Source organism: Enoplosus armatus, chromosome 12 (genome assembly GCF_043641665.1).
Source record: "Enoplosus armatus isolate fEnoArm2 chromosome 12, fEnoArm2.hap1, whole genome shotgun sequence".
Lineage (NCBI taxonomy): Eukaryota > Metazoa > Chordata > Actinopteri > Centrarchiformes > Enoplosidae > Enoplosus > Enoplosus armatus.
This window is the reverse complement of record NC_092191.1, coordinates 22779581-22793282: the sequence shown is the minus strand read 5'-3', so window position 1 is coordinate 22793282 and position 13702 is coordinate 22779581. Positions and strand designations below refer to the sequence as shown.

Below are 13702 nucleotides of genomic sequence, written 5' to 3'. Positions count from 1 at the left end.
CTCGAGTTTCAAAAAACGACCCTAGCCTTTCCCCCCCCCATTAGACTTGGGCCACGTCTGTTCCATCGTTAAGTCTAAATGATGCGTTGAGTCACCCGTGCAGAGGAGTTCTGCTGTAGTCGTAGCCAGTTGACGCGGCTGTCACTGGCTAAGACCCTGATGCTCCAGAGCAGATCCTCGTTTTGACAACAGGGCTGGCAAGGTGGAGGAAAAAAAAGGTTTTCCATTCATCGGCCATACAGAATGCCCTCAATACAAAGGCTTTGTAAAGACACAGTCCTGAGTTTTGCCCCAGTTGTGCTTGAAATTCGTGATCAACCACAGTAAGCATGCAGTCCGCTGCAAAATCTTATCAAAGATCCATTATCTTTGTGTGCCCAATCTTAAATCCTAAATCCTTGAAGCCTATTCCTGTTATGGTTTTTGAAGTTGGCGCTGCCTGCTATTAGAGATATTACTGTTGATTTAGATCATTTGTTTATATTTAAATATATATTCGGGTCCTTATAACAGTTTTTGAGTGCTTGTGTTTCTTCTTCTGATTAATGAGCTAATCTCATTTAGTGAGGAAATGAATAGTTTTTGCTACAAACGCCACGACTACTGCAGATGGAACTGGTCTCCTTCTCTCTGCCAATTTCACCCTTTAGCCTTGTAGTTAATTCATTGTTGTGGCTGTGGAAAAGAGAGTCAGCACCATTTTTTGCCTCTGTTTAATCCATATTTACTGTTATCAGTGCATCCACCTTTCTTTAATTAACCCCTTTCATTGTGTGATTGATAACTACCCTTTGTCGGGCTGTTTGTGTTGTATTAAAGCCCTTCCGCCACCCCTTTTTGTTTACAGGTTCTCATCACAGGCCCAGCCGACACCCCGTACGCCAACGGCTGCTTCGAGTTCGACGTGTATTTTCCCCAGGACTATCCCAACTCGCCTCCGCTGGTCAACCTGGAGACCACCGGCGGACACAGCGTGCGCTTTAACCCTAACCTCTACAATGACGGCAAAGTAAGTTGGGAAAGGCCCAAAGTCTGTTATTTATTCAGGGGAATAAATGCTCTCTTTTGTGTATCATATTCACACAGTTACATATTCACACCTGGAAGCCGTCTAGCACAACCGCAGTTTGACCTGCTGGCCACTGAACAGCTTCACTGGAGCCTCTAACATTAGGCCACCACTGCCATCATGTATGCCAAAGTCAAAATTTCTAAATTTAATTTAATTATCTTATTCTCATAGATGAAAATGGGTATTTTGGTTTTGTTTTTTTGTTTTTTTATTTACCAAAATTGAAATTAGAACTCCATTAACAAATAATTTTCAGTCTAGTCCTTAATTAAATGGAATGTGAAATGAGCAAACTGGACTTTTGGATTAGTCCTCATTTTTAGCACACATCTAATGAAAATTAGAAAACTTTATTATTTCTTATGGTCATTTTCATTCATGACATGATTCCATCCAAACCACAGGGCAGGAGATCTGATTGGCTGCACCAATCAGAGGACACTATTCCGCTTGCTGTGGTTTCTGGCCCTGTCCGGCTTGTATAAGCGAACTTGGGCTTGTCATACAATTTCATTAAATGATTTAATTCCATTGCACACTTGTCAATTACACAATGTCTATCTATGACCATCAACATAGTCTTGCCCAGCCACGCAACAGGTTCTAATTGCATCAGTACAGTGATTTGAAGCAGCCGCAAAGTTTTAAACAAGCAAATCAGTGCTAGGAACAGTTCTCATAAGTAGACGTAGGATTATTAATTGAAGTTGAATAGGAGCAAAAAGAAATGGCTTCATTTCAAAGCTTGCTATCGAGGCCATGATGAAGCCATTCGCCAGGCCTCATTCTTTAGATACTCATTGTTGAACTCATTCAAAAAAAAAAGAAGCTATCAACTTCTCATCCATTTTGTACATGCCGAGTGATGCGTGAAAATCTTTTACACATCGTGGTGCCGTTCCAAAATAGTGTCTGGGAGGGGGATCTTGCATTAAAATGATTAAATCCTGAAGAAGGCTAAAGAAAACACCACATAAACCAGTAAACGACGTATGTAGACTATGTCATTGGTGTCCTAGAGGTGAAGCCTACCTATACTTAAGCTCTGAAGGAGCTCACTGGACCCCTTTAAAACCACAGACTTCTAAAAAACAGTTAACGTGCAGTTAGCGGAAGGGGAGGAGAGCAGCGACTGAAATAGTCGCCAGACTTATCCCAGCAGCCGACATCCGGTGAGCCAGACTAGTCAATATGTGACGCAATACAATAAAACAAAAAAACTAAATCCTCCAAAATGACATTTGAACACCTCTCCTAAAGAAACTAAAACAGTTTCAACAAAAACGGAACATTAGAACCCTCCTGAAGGGAGAATTTATAGCAGGACTGTTGTGTTAGACCGCATTAGTTTTAGCTAGGTGGACCCAATAAGCTGGCAAGTGTGTACAGTAAAGGGTTTAACAAATGTGGACTGGATTTATATAGACCACACCTGAAGATAAGGTGCCCCAATGTGTTTTGCCCTGGATGTCTGAGGGTCCAGCACCAGTGCAATGGTCGTGTTAGGCTCAATGTCATTTATGCTGAGATTAATTTCTTAATATTTATTTATTTATTTATTTATTTTTCTCTGTGTGTGTTAATCAGGTATGTTTAAGTATCCTCAACACATGGCACGGGAGACCAGAGGAGAAATGGAACCCACAGACCTCAAGCTTTCTACAGGTGAGCTGAAGATCCGCTATGACAGAGTCTGAATGGATCAGCAGGTCCGCTGTATGAGTCTTCGTGTCAGCGGCTGTAGTTTATCACTGTCATTACACCGCTCCCGGGGGCTCTGCATTAATGGCGTGTTTCGACAGCTGACATGAAGGATCCTTTTTAAAGTCAAGTTATTACTTCGCTTTGGTTGACAGTGTGTGGGTGTTAATCAAACCAAACACAAACACGGTATCATTTGAACCTCCAGGTCGTGCCTGCTCACACACATCACTCATCTTGAAGTCCAAATCGGTTGGCTTCAATTGCACGTTTAGTCCAGATGCCATCTGTTTTTTTTTTTTTTTTTTTAAGCCTTGATTTCGTAGACCGTTCTCACTTTTTTTATCCTTTAAAATCATCACTTTGTAGTCTTGTTCCTGATACAATTTCTGTCATCTTAATTTTCTGTCGCTTTTAGTATTCCTTTGCTTTGGAATGTGCATTTTAAAGACGGGCCCGACGCTGAACATTTATTTTATTTTTTTTTACTTTGAAGCTTATCTTAGGAGATCTCACCGAGATCCATTGTAGCTAAACTGTCGAGCTATAGAATGAAAGAGGATTTCAGTAAACCTCGATCTCACGTGTGACCCAAATGTTCTAAAAACGCTGTTAGGCATTGACCACTTGCTGTCTGGTATTTTTGTTACCTTTCTGTCAGCTCCATCAGCCGCATTTCTGCTGTGTATAAGCTGAGTTGTTGTCCAGCTACAGTTTTCAATAAGAATTTCAGTAATTTATTGGTAAGGGAACATGTTTGATTATCAGGCTTTTTGTAAAGAGAGTAGTTTATCTGTGTTTTCATCGTCTAAAGGGTTTAGACTTATAGATAATGGACGGCATTATGGTTCTGCTGGGTATCCGAAGTGGTGCATAGGCTTATGGATAAACGCACAAGTTCTTGAACGCAGCATGTTGACACACACCCGCACCATTATTTGTTTGCCATGCACACGCTTGCATTCATTTTCCACATATATATATATATTGATCCAACAACAAGCGAGCCAGAGCGCTTAGAAATGGATCCCTCCTCCTCTTTTTTTTATTTTTTTTTTTATAATTCCCTCATTTGCAGGGTTGGAGAGTACATAGAGATGTCTCCATTGATTATCTTTCCTGTTAGTGTGCTGCCGATCAATAATGGAAAATAAGGAGGTTGGTGAATAGGAGAAAGGGGAGTGGGCTTGGGATCAAGCGGTCATCAACCGGGGTGGATATCGGCTGTGAAATCTAGCAGCCCAGTTTAAGACGTACAGAGCGCGGCAGTTGAAGGTCATTGGTATCCAACTTGATGGAGCATTTTCAAGCGCACATCATCCAGCTCCAGTACGGCTGGGGCCAGCAGGCAGGGCTCCAAGCCCAAGATCGTCATTGTTGGTAATATAGTCGCTTGTAATGGACAGAATGATGCAGGAGGACGTCCTTAGTCTCCTTGAGACAGGCTCGAGGCATTAATCGAGCTGTTAATAAAGATATATTGAAGGATATATCTTTTATGGGGCCAAAATATTCCTTGCTTTTGTCAGACTCTCTTCTAAGTGGCCACCACTGCCAAGATCATTTAAGAGGCTTTGGATGTTGAGGACACTGAGGGGATGTCGGCATAATTTACCAATGGATCAGGATTATGCCTAAATAGTTGGACACATTAATTGTATTAGAATGTGGTTTTCATCATGGAATTTTCTTTTTGTACCACAGTGGGAATCCTGAATGTTCCCATCACTTAATTCCATTTCCCACCTCTTTTTTTTTATTTTTTTTAAATTTTATCTGCTGTAGGTGCTAGTGTCAGTGCAGTCCCTCATTCTGGTGGCGGAGCCCTACTTCAATGAGCCAGGATACGAACGCTCCCGCGGGACCCCCAGTGGCACCCAGAGCTCACGGGAATACGATGGCAACATCCGACAGGCGTCCGTCAAGTGGGCTATGCTCGAGCAGATGCGCAACCCCTCGCCGTGCTTCAAAGAGGTAGGAGTAACTACGTTGCAAAGTCTCACACTCAATTCACACTCATGTTTTTTCAATATAAATGTGGTATTTCTTGATCAGGAAAGGAATGAGGATGGAGGTTTTTTTGATGTTTGTGTTTACAAGGTTCCACTCAACACAAAGTTCCAACGGAATCGGGAATCATCCCCATGATATGTCAGCTGCATGCCGCTGCCCTTCTTCTTCTTGACATTTTTCTATTTATTTCAATCCAGAAACTAAAAGAGGAAAGAAAAGCAACCTCTCCTCCCTGAGGGTTGTTTGGGCATGCTGTATGATCATAAATTCCCCTCTTATTAGTTCCTTGGTAGATGACATCATCTGGAGGTTGGCCTACCACCCCACCCCCCTACCTCACAGTTTTTGGATTTCCTGTGGTCCTTTTAAATCAGGGGTCTCAAACTCAAATTACCTGGGGGGCCGCTGGAGGCAGAGTCTGGGTGAGGCTGGGCCGCATCAGGTATTCCACAAAAAAATCTTTGCTAAAAAAAATCCAAACTTCTCAAACTACATTACTAACAGTTATTTAACTTCAATGGCTTCTTCTGAACATGAACGTTCCTTCTTAACATGGCGTCTCTTGCCTGCTCCTTGCTGCCAGAAACCTGGCAGCGCTTCCTCTCACATAGCTGAGCCGAACAGAACAGCCCGGTAGCAGTCGCCTTTCTTTTTGCGCTCGATATTCACGTCTTTCATGATGATATGAACATCATGACATTTGTAGGTGGTAGAAAGTACCGGGTTAGTGAGCGCAAAAAAAGGCGAATTCTACCGGGCTGTTCATTATCCGCCGTGCTGTTGTTGTTGTAAACGTCGTCATAGAAACAAGTGAAAGCATGAAGCCGGGACAGTGGGACGCCGTTATCCCATTGAAGCGTTATTTACTGGCTTTTATTTTCTATAATAACTCCATGGATGCAGCAGGAGCATAGCGGCGTTGCCTAATCAAATATGTCGTGTGGCACAGCAGCAGGTTCGCCTGGTTCTGTTTTATTAATGTCACACGCTGTGGAATCACATGCACGAGCCTCATTTGCTGTCACACAGTGCGCCAAACATGGATGTAAAGGTCTTTTAACGTCCGTTTGTACGTCTGCTCTACTCATTAGACCTCAGTGAGAATTACGCACAGGTTCTCCAACAGCTGATCAGTACGCACAGCTGCTGTAGATATTTGGGGCGACTTTACCCAAAATTCATCACGTTTCTGCAAACCGTCACCACTGTAAAGTGTCCGTCATCATTATTAAACATCAGAAGAACGATAAATGATGTATTGACAGAGCTCGTGTTGAAACGGACAAAGTGCTTCACAATAATTAAACTAAGTGGTCATTAATGGGGAGATGATGCTCAAATTAAAAGAATGATGCTTTATTAAGGTTTAATAATGCATCTTTGAATTTTACAGAAAGCTGTGTAGCAAAAATAACAACACAGTCTACCGTGAGGTGCGCACATTCTCAGCGCACATTGGACGAACAAAAATCGCGGGCCGCACTAACATTAAACTTTTATATCAAGGTGGGGGCCACAAAATATTGTCCGAGATTGAGACCCATGTTTTAAATGGTCCGTGGTGAGACGGATCGTGCCAAATTAGGATTTGAACGGTTTTGAGCGATTGGAGGAAAACATTTAATTATTTTTTGTCCAAACCTATATTGGTGGTCTACATGATATTGAACAAGATGCTAAGCATAATCACGTGTCTCTACATGAAAGAAATCTAATAGAATGATGCAGTTTCTTTTCCTTTTCCTTCCTTTTCTTCAAACCAGTCTGTTCGAGTTTTCTATAGGGAAAAAAAATGAAATGACCAATTAAGTTAACACTAAATCAAAAAAAAAAACTATTGAACATTTTTCATTCATCTTTAGAAATCCTAAAATTCAAAAGTGGCAGTTTATTTATTGATAACATCTGAATGGCTGTTCACCTATGGCAATGGTGATAAACAGCTTGTAATGGTGTAATGGTACTGTTGACAGCTCTGCGCTTAACATTAGCCGGTGGGGCTAACGTTAGCTTCACAACCATTACTGGACAAGCTTTTTCACTGGGCTGAATCCAGAAGGTAGTTATTCGTAGCCTTACCATTCATTCCATTTTCTATAAATGTGATGTGATTTCCATTACCGCTTCGGATTTTTAAAGTATGCTATATTTTTTAATTGGTTTTCTCACCTTCTAGGAAGCCTCTTATATCCCTTTAATGTATCTACACTCAACTTGGAAAGACTTGAAACTTAATTGAGTTTGGTGATCCTTCACTGTTAGCATCATGCCTAGTAATGCATTTCTAGCAAAGTTTGATTTTCGAAAAAATGCAGAGCATAACCACACAGCAATGACTGTCACTTTGACGAGACGTGACGTTTGTCTGCGTGGAGTTTATCACGTTTGTCCAGGAATTCAGCAACCACAGGTTTTCAGACGCGTTGTAGTTTTTGTTCAGGATATATGTAAAAAAAAAAAAATGTCCTGAGCTGGATTATTTGTATGCATCCACAGCCAGTGCTGCATTTATTCCCGTGGATTTGAACGTGAAATATTATACGTTTTATCTGGCCTTTGCACTGCAGGCGATGCTGCCATTAAGGGGGGAGGGGTGGGGCTGGTTCCATGACACCACCCAGCCAGTTGGTGAAATGGACCGTTGGACCGAGAGATATTGAGGGGACATAGTAGGACTTGGCAATGTCACCCGGCTGAGCAATCTCTCACACATATGCACACAGAAATTCAATTAAGCTTGGTGAGATAGTCCCTTGTGGGTTTCTCACCACTGGCCTTTTAGCGCCTGTTAAGTCCACATCTGAGATCAACCTCGACACAGAGAGGAACACAACTAGCCGTGAACAAAATGGAATTTAGCAGCTGTCACCCTCTTGCTGATAACCAATTTGACATACAGAATTCTACTATTTAGAACAGCCCGAGGTTGTGGGCATTTTCTCAAATGCCTTTGCTTTATGTTTATACGAATGAAACCGCAAGGTTGTTTTGTTTCAGTGTCAGTAGAGAGTGACGTTTGGTGGATAGAAAACTGGAGATTCTATAGATGTCGCTTTGTATTACAATTTTGCATTATGCGTTCCTTTTTATGTTAAACAAACCTATGTTTTATAGACACGTCTGATAATTATTTTGCGAGCTTGCCTGAATCTGAGTTTCTCACGTTGTCGTTGCAACATTTAGAGATTCTGGTTGGGATTCAGAGGTCAGGAACTAGCTGCAAATAGCTTGCTTTATGCCAGAATATATCCAGTCGAAAGTTTACCAGCAGTGTGTTAGTCATTGTCCAGAAACTATTTGAAGTGAACAGTTTTGGTTTTTTTTGCTTGCAGGCCGATCTCGTGTCCGCCCACAGCAATCTGTGTTTTCCAAAGTGCTGTAGGCCTCTCGGGGCATACAACAACACAAGCAAGCAACAGTAGAACTGTAATGGAAACAGTAATGCACGGCTTGCATGCAGTATTTTTACATCTGCTGTCCTTGGTGCTGAAGGTGCAGCGATGTCTGCTGACGTGGTGGGTCCCACCGGAGCTCGACTGATGCTGTCAAGTCTCTCATTTGCCTGAGCACATCCTGTCACTCCTCATGAGGCGGCATCTTAAGCACTTTGAATCTTGACACAGAAAAGTGTCAGTTTTATGAGCGGGAGTCCTCCCCATGACCCGTCTTGATGGTCGAGCACAGGTGTGTACCACATCGGCAGGTCTCCGTTCTTTGGCTCACAGCGTTGTTTCTGTTTGAAAACCCAGTGCATCATGGTTCCCTACTACTGTCCCTCCTGGTCTTTTTGTTTTCCAGAATGAAAATCAATAGAGTTGCTCAGCCTGTCCCTAGAAGATGCCCTCCATATGAAACAGTTGTGTGACTGTCTTCTTGTAGCTGTCTGATTTTGCTGTACATCTTCATCAGAAGCCTCCATATCAACCTTTGCTGTTCCAGCTGGTCTCTCGCTCTTGATGAATAACAGCAGGCTCGTAGTGCCACTATTTTGTAACCCTGTCACAGAGTTCTTGCATTTATCCATCATCTTGACCTCATTTTGAACACTGCTGCATCCTTATCACAGAAAATGTGTTATAAACTGTGGTAACCATACGAGCTCAGCGTGGGATTCAGTAATAGTGCAGGCTTTATGTTTGAACCAGGGTCCCTCCTAAAAAAACTAAAAAAACAAAAACCCAACTAGGATTCCATTTTCTACTAATATTCATTTGGTTGGTTGTGAAAATGAGCTGTTTTCTCCAATCTGCTGTAAATATCCAATGTAGCAATAATACAACTCCAAAGCCAGCAACCCAGCTATTGTTTTCAGTGGGTCCGATGTCTGCTGCTGCCGGCCACCGCGTTGCTTTAAAATGACATCATGCAGAGAGCGCCATTACTTGTAAACAGTCAGAGGAAACAGTTCGTCTCCTGTGAAATAGTTCTGCAAACTGCGGTAGAGTATTCCTGATGAGCTGTTTTGGGTTGTTGTTGTTGTTTTTTTTTAACTGTTCATGAACTATTTTGAATATCCGCCGGATGCATTGAACTGTTGCTTGTTTCGGAAAGGAAATTAACTGACCTGTCAGCACCTGTCAGATTGGTTTTATTCTTTTTGTCTTTTTCAAGAGGACTAAGTATATAGTGTGTGTGTGTGTGTGTGTGTGTGTGTGTGTGTGTGTGACTGCACGACATTTTGCCAGGATGTCTCCTGGCTGGCACCCCGTAAATTAAAAACAAAATAATAGTTACACACAAACTCCATCATCAAGTTATCATTGAGCTGTGCTGACTAGTGAAAGTGTATCTGTCCTTAGGCTGTACTCATGTGAGTACATTGTTTCTGCTATTAATTTCATAATCTTTCACCATCTTCTTGAGGAATTTTTGATTGATTTTTTTGTTGATGATTATTTATTCTTAGTTGCCCCCCCCCCCCCCCCCCCAACTATCATGGCGTAGCATGGTCCTAGATCACCATCTCCCTTGATTTGGACTTTTCAGTCACTGAGCCAATGGGTTGGGTGTTGGGTGAGTAGATAAAATTCTGTGAGAAGAATGTTCAAAATTCAAACTCACCGAATGGTAAGAAATCTTCATTGCGGCTTCCGAGGTGGGCCAAAACAATGACAGAAAAGAAACACACAATTAAAGGTCCTGTATGTATCAATATGTATCAATTAACATGTGTTAATCGCTTTTTATTGCCAATGTGTGAACGGATTGTAACGCCACTTGATGAGACCCTGCCCGACTTTCTCGGTTGCCTATAACAGCCTGTGGACTGATTTCCAATCCAAAGGATGTGACGTTATGCACGCTTCCGAGTACCTGAATCTCTCTTTGGCTCCCCTAAAGCGCAAACAGTGTGCAACACAAGCTAACGTTAGCTTAGAAAGGGAGTCTCCTAACGTCAACAAACGACTGGCACCCACCAAAACAGTCCAACACAAAGTAGCTTGCTTGCTAATGCGGACAAATTGCTAGCTAGCTAGCTAGCTAGCTAATAACGTTAGCTAATTCACCCAGACTCCCAGGGCTGATCTGGTCGGTAAATTGGCTAGCTTGCCATTTGCACAATAACTTTATCAGCTAGCGATACAAAGCACCCAATTCTAGATCCATGCACCGATCTCAACTCGAGGTCCACTCACTACCTTGCTCCAGAGCTTTCAACCATATCACACTGTCTCTGTCAGCTGATTGAGTTTGCACGGTTGTCATGTAATTGTTGATGATCAAACGTTCAATTTTTTTTTCGTAGCACTTTTGCAGTTTCCAAAACAAGCTAGTAAGTGGTCTTTGAGTTGAGGCTCTTTGGTCCAACACTATTAAACTCTGAGGTGTAATGGAAAATTTCGCCAGCAGGCCTTTAGACTTTTTGCTGTGATTCTCTTCCCTGTGGCAATACTGAAATTGATTAATTTATCTCCTGTTTTTCAATCGTCATTCAACCCGGTTCCCTCAATAGCCTATGCATCGATAGAAAACAACATACTCTATGTTGTCAATAGTGCATTGTAATGTTTTTATTTGCTCAGTCTACAGCAAGTCATTTTTATATCCAAGACTCGAATGCACCCACATGCATCCATGCTGATGATGCTGCTAGTGCGTTTTTGCTTTTATGAGCATTGGATTAGTGGGATCCAATTGCGTAGACAAGACTTTATTTTTGGTATGTGTGTGTGTGAGAATCCAATGTTACCACATGCTATTTATAGAGGTCGAGCTAGAGAATGGTTTACAGGCTTGAATTATGCAGCAAGCAGATTGTCAGGTGGAATTAAGGAGAATGGGTCGCATGTTTAAAATATGGATCATTGTGTGTGTGTGTGTGTGTGCGTGTGTGCGCGCGCACGCGCGGGTATACTTGTAAATATGCCTTTTTGTGGTAAGAAGAAGAAAAGAAAGGCAGCGTTGTCATATTCACATTTGCACTGAAGTGTAAAAAAAAAAAAAAGGCCTTTGGAGCCACTGACGGGTGACACCCTTAACTACCTCCACGTCTCAGGCAAATAGCACCGACACTGTCCCCCCTCGTGGTTCAGTACCATAGGGTGAGGATTAACATAATGAACTAGACCATCTGTAGCATTGGAGGTTGCGTCCACTTCCATATATTCTTTGGCTGACGTCTAGAGACCATGCTCATCTTGGAGTGAGAACCGCACTCGATGAACCTTCCACCGCTTCCACAAAGGATGTTGCTGCCCAACACGCTCGCGTTTATGTTTCAAGTAAACGTGTGCAGCAACACTTCGAGCCTCACACCAAATCCTTCCCATTCACTGCGTACGGTATCGCACAGTAACACTCTCGCACACAGCAGGGAGTGGTAGGAAGCCGTCCTGACAGGGAATTGTTCCATTGAGCACTCCCTATCGCTGCATTATTGATTGGTTTTGAAGAGACGTGTCTGCCTTGGTGTAACCAAGCCGTCAGACCTTTTCTTTAAGAGTGTTTATATATATATATATATATATATATATATATATATATGTGTGTGTGTGTGTCAAGCTGTAGCTTGGGGGGATTCATACCCTGGGTGCTGGCAGCTCAGCAGATACCATGGGGCTGCCTGGTGGTCTGGAAAGGCTTTCCAGCATTAGTAACCCTCATAGAAACAAAAAAACCCCACATCTGTCCCTAATTACAGTAAGCCCAATTACTTTTACTTATAGCCTGGCTAAACAAGGACAAATGTATAGCAATAATACCTTCATTAGGCTCCTTAAAAAAAACTCAAAAGCCTCAGATGTCTTTGGAATGGACACCATGGTCCCCAAAGAGGTTTAAAGAGTCTTTATCCCGTCCGTAAGGTTTTTAATGCATCCTGCAGTCGGAGGGTATATCCTGCAGCCTGGAAATCGGCTTTAATTGAGCCCATTTTTAAAGTGGGTGATGCAACGTGTATGAATAAATATATACTTACTTCCTGTATTGTCAAAGGTAGCAGAAACATGTGTAGCAGCACCACTGATCAGTCCTTTTACTCTACACCCCCACGCAGTTTGGTTTCAGAGAAAGTCACTCAGCTACAATTGTGTCCTCGTTGAAAATATTAAAGCTTAACTTGAGGCTTAGGGGAGCTATCTGTGCGGCGTTTCTCAACTTGCCTTTGATGCAGCTGATCACAACGTTCTTCTGGCGAAATGTAAATCATCTTGTGCTGCTACCTCAAAAACAGACATCAGCGTGTCTAGGTCCTCTCCTCTTCAGCTTGTACATCGATGTCTTGCTATCAGTATGTATTGGAACTGACGTCCAAATGTGCGCAGATCCAACGGTGACATGTATGTGGGGGGGGGACTGTGAAGACGCAAACTCTCACAGATGATGGAAGTCGTCACAAAGTGGCTTGCAGATTCTTGCTCCCATCTTAAAAAAGTCTGAGTGTTTCTCACAAAAAGAGCAAGTGATGTTGATCTCAGCCCCAAAGAATTCTCCAGATTTTAAGATATATGGCTAATAAGGCTAGACAGTTACGTTCAGTTAGCACACAGTTACCAATGGAGGAATCAATCTTAAAAATAAAGGTTTTCAGCGATGCTAGTAGCGTGGGTTGGTTGGCCAGTCTGTTGGTTTATGACCAGATATTTGCAAAAACGAATCCACTACTTCACATCAGCCTCTGCTGTGCTTTGTTTTCTGTGCTTATTAGCAAACGTTGGCGTGCTAACGCTAAAATAAGAGACTTGGTATTGTTTCACTTTTTTGATACTCTGGTATCATAGTATCGAGGTAGGCAGGTACATTACTAGCGAATTAGCTTCACATTACCATCTTGAGAAGCTAATTATTTTTACCTGATCATACATGTATCTGGTCTTTTGAAATGATATGTTATGCAGGCTACTGCCTCAGTGAGATGACATAATAATAATGTACATGTTCAAGTACATGACAGCTACAGGCAGACAGTACAAGCCATGTTTGAGTTTGTGGTATAAACCAGTTTTTACTTTGCTGGTGTTGCAGCTTAGGATCATGGAAATATTTCTGCGGGTCAGGGCTGTCGTCGGGGTTTAGTAGGGCAGGTATCTGAGGCCTCTGATGGAACACAGAAAACTAAGAATAAGGAACTTCTTAATGGACGCGTGAGTCAGTCTTGCCCTTGACCCTTCATGCGTCCAGTGTTTCCACACATCCCTTCCTCGGCTCTTCGTCCTACCTCGGTTTGCCCTGCGGAATAATGAGTGGGCAGCCGGTCACTGAGTTTATCTGGCGGCCGGGGCTCTCCATCAGACTGCACATATGAGCTGAATGTACTCGTGTGTACATTGCTCCATGTTCCTCCTGAAAGGTCATTTGTCAAGATGTCCTAATCCAACGTTTGCTTGATGATCAGAGATGGTTTGCATGTAGAGCTTCAGTCCATGCTGTGATCGATGGCATGTCCAAATACGAAAGGTTAAACGGCTGCTGGCCCTT

At 42.5% G+C, this 13702-nt stretch overlaps 1 protein-coding gene across 1 annotated transcript in view; it reads left to right on the top strand.

The window, feature by feature from the left end:
* The window catches only part of birc6 (baculoviral IAP repeat containing 6), a 111884-nt gene that overhangs the window by 93880 nt on the left and 4302 nt on the right, over positions 1 to 13702 (top strand). Inside the window, exons 70-72 of the mRNA XM_070916557.1 lie at positions 848 to 1009; positions 2660 to 2737; positions 4559 to 4747. Coding sequence (XP_070772658.1) covers positions 848 to 1009; positions 2660 to 2737; positions 4559 to 4747 — 429 coding nt within the window. The remainder of the gene's footprint in view (positions 1 to 847; positions 1010 to 2659; positions 2738 to 4558; positions 4748 to 13702) is intronic.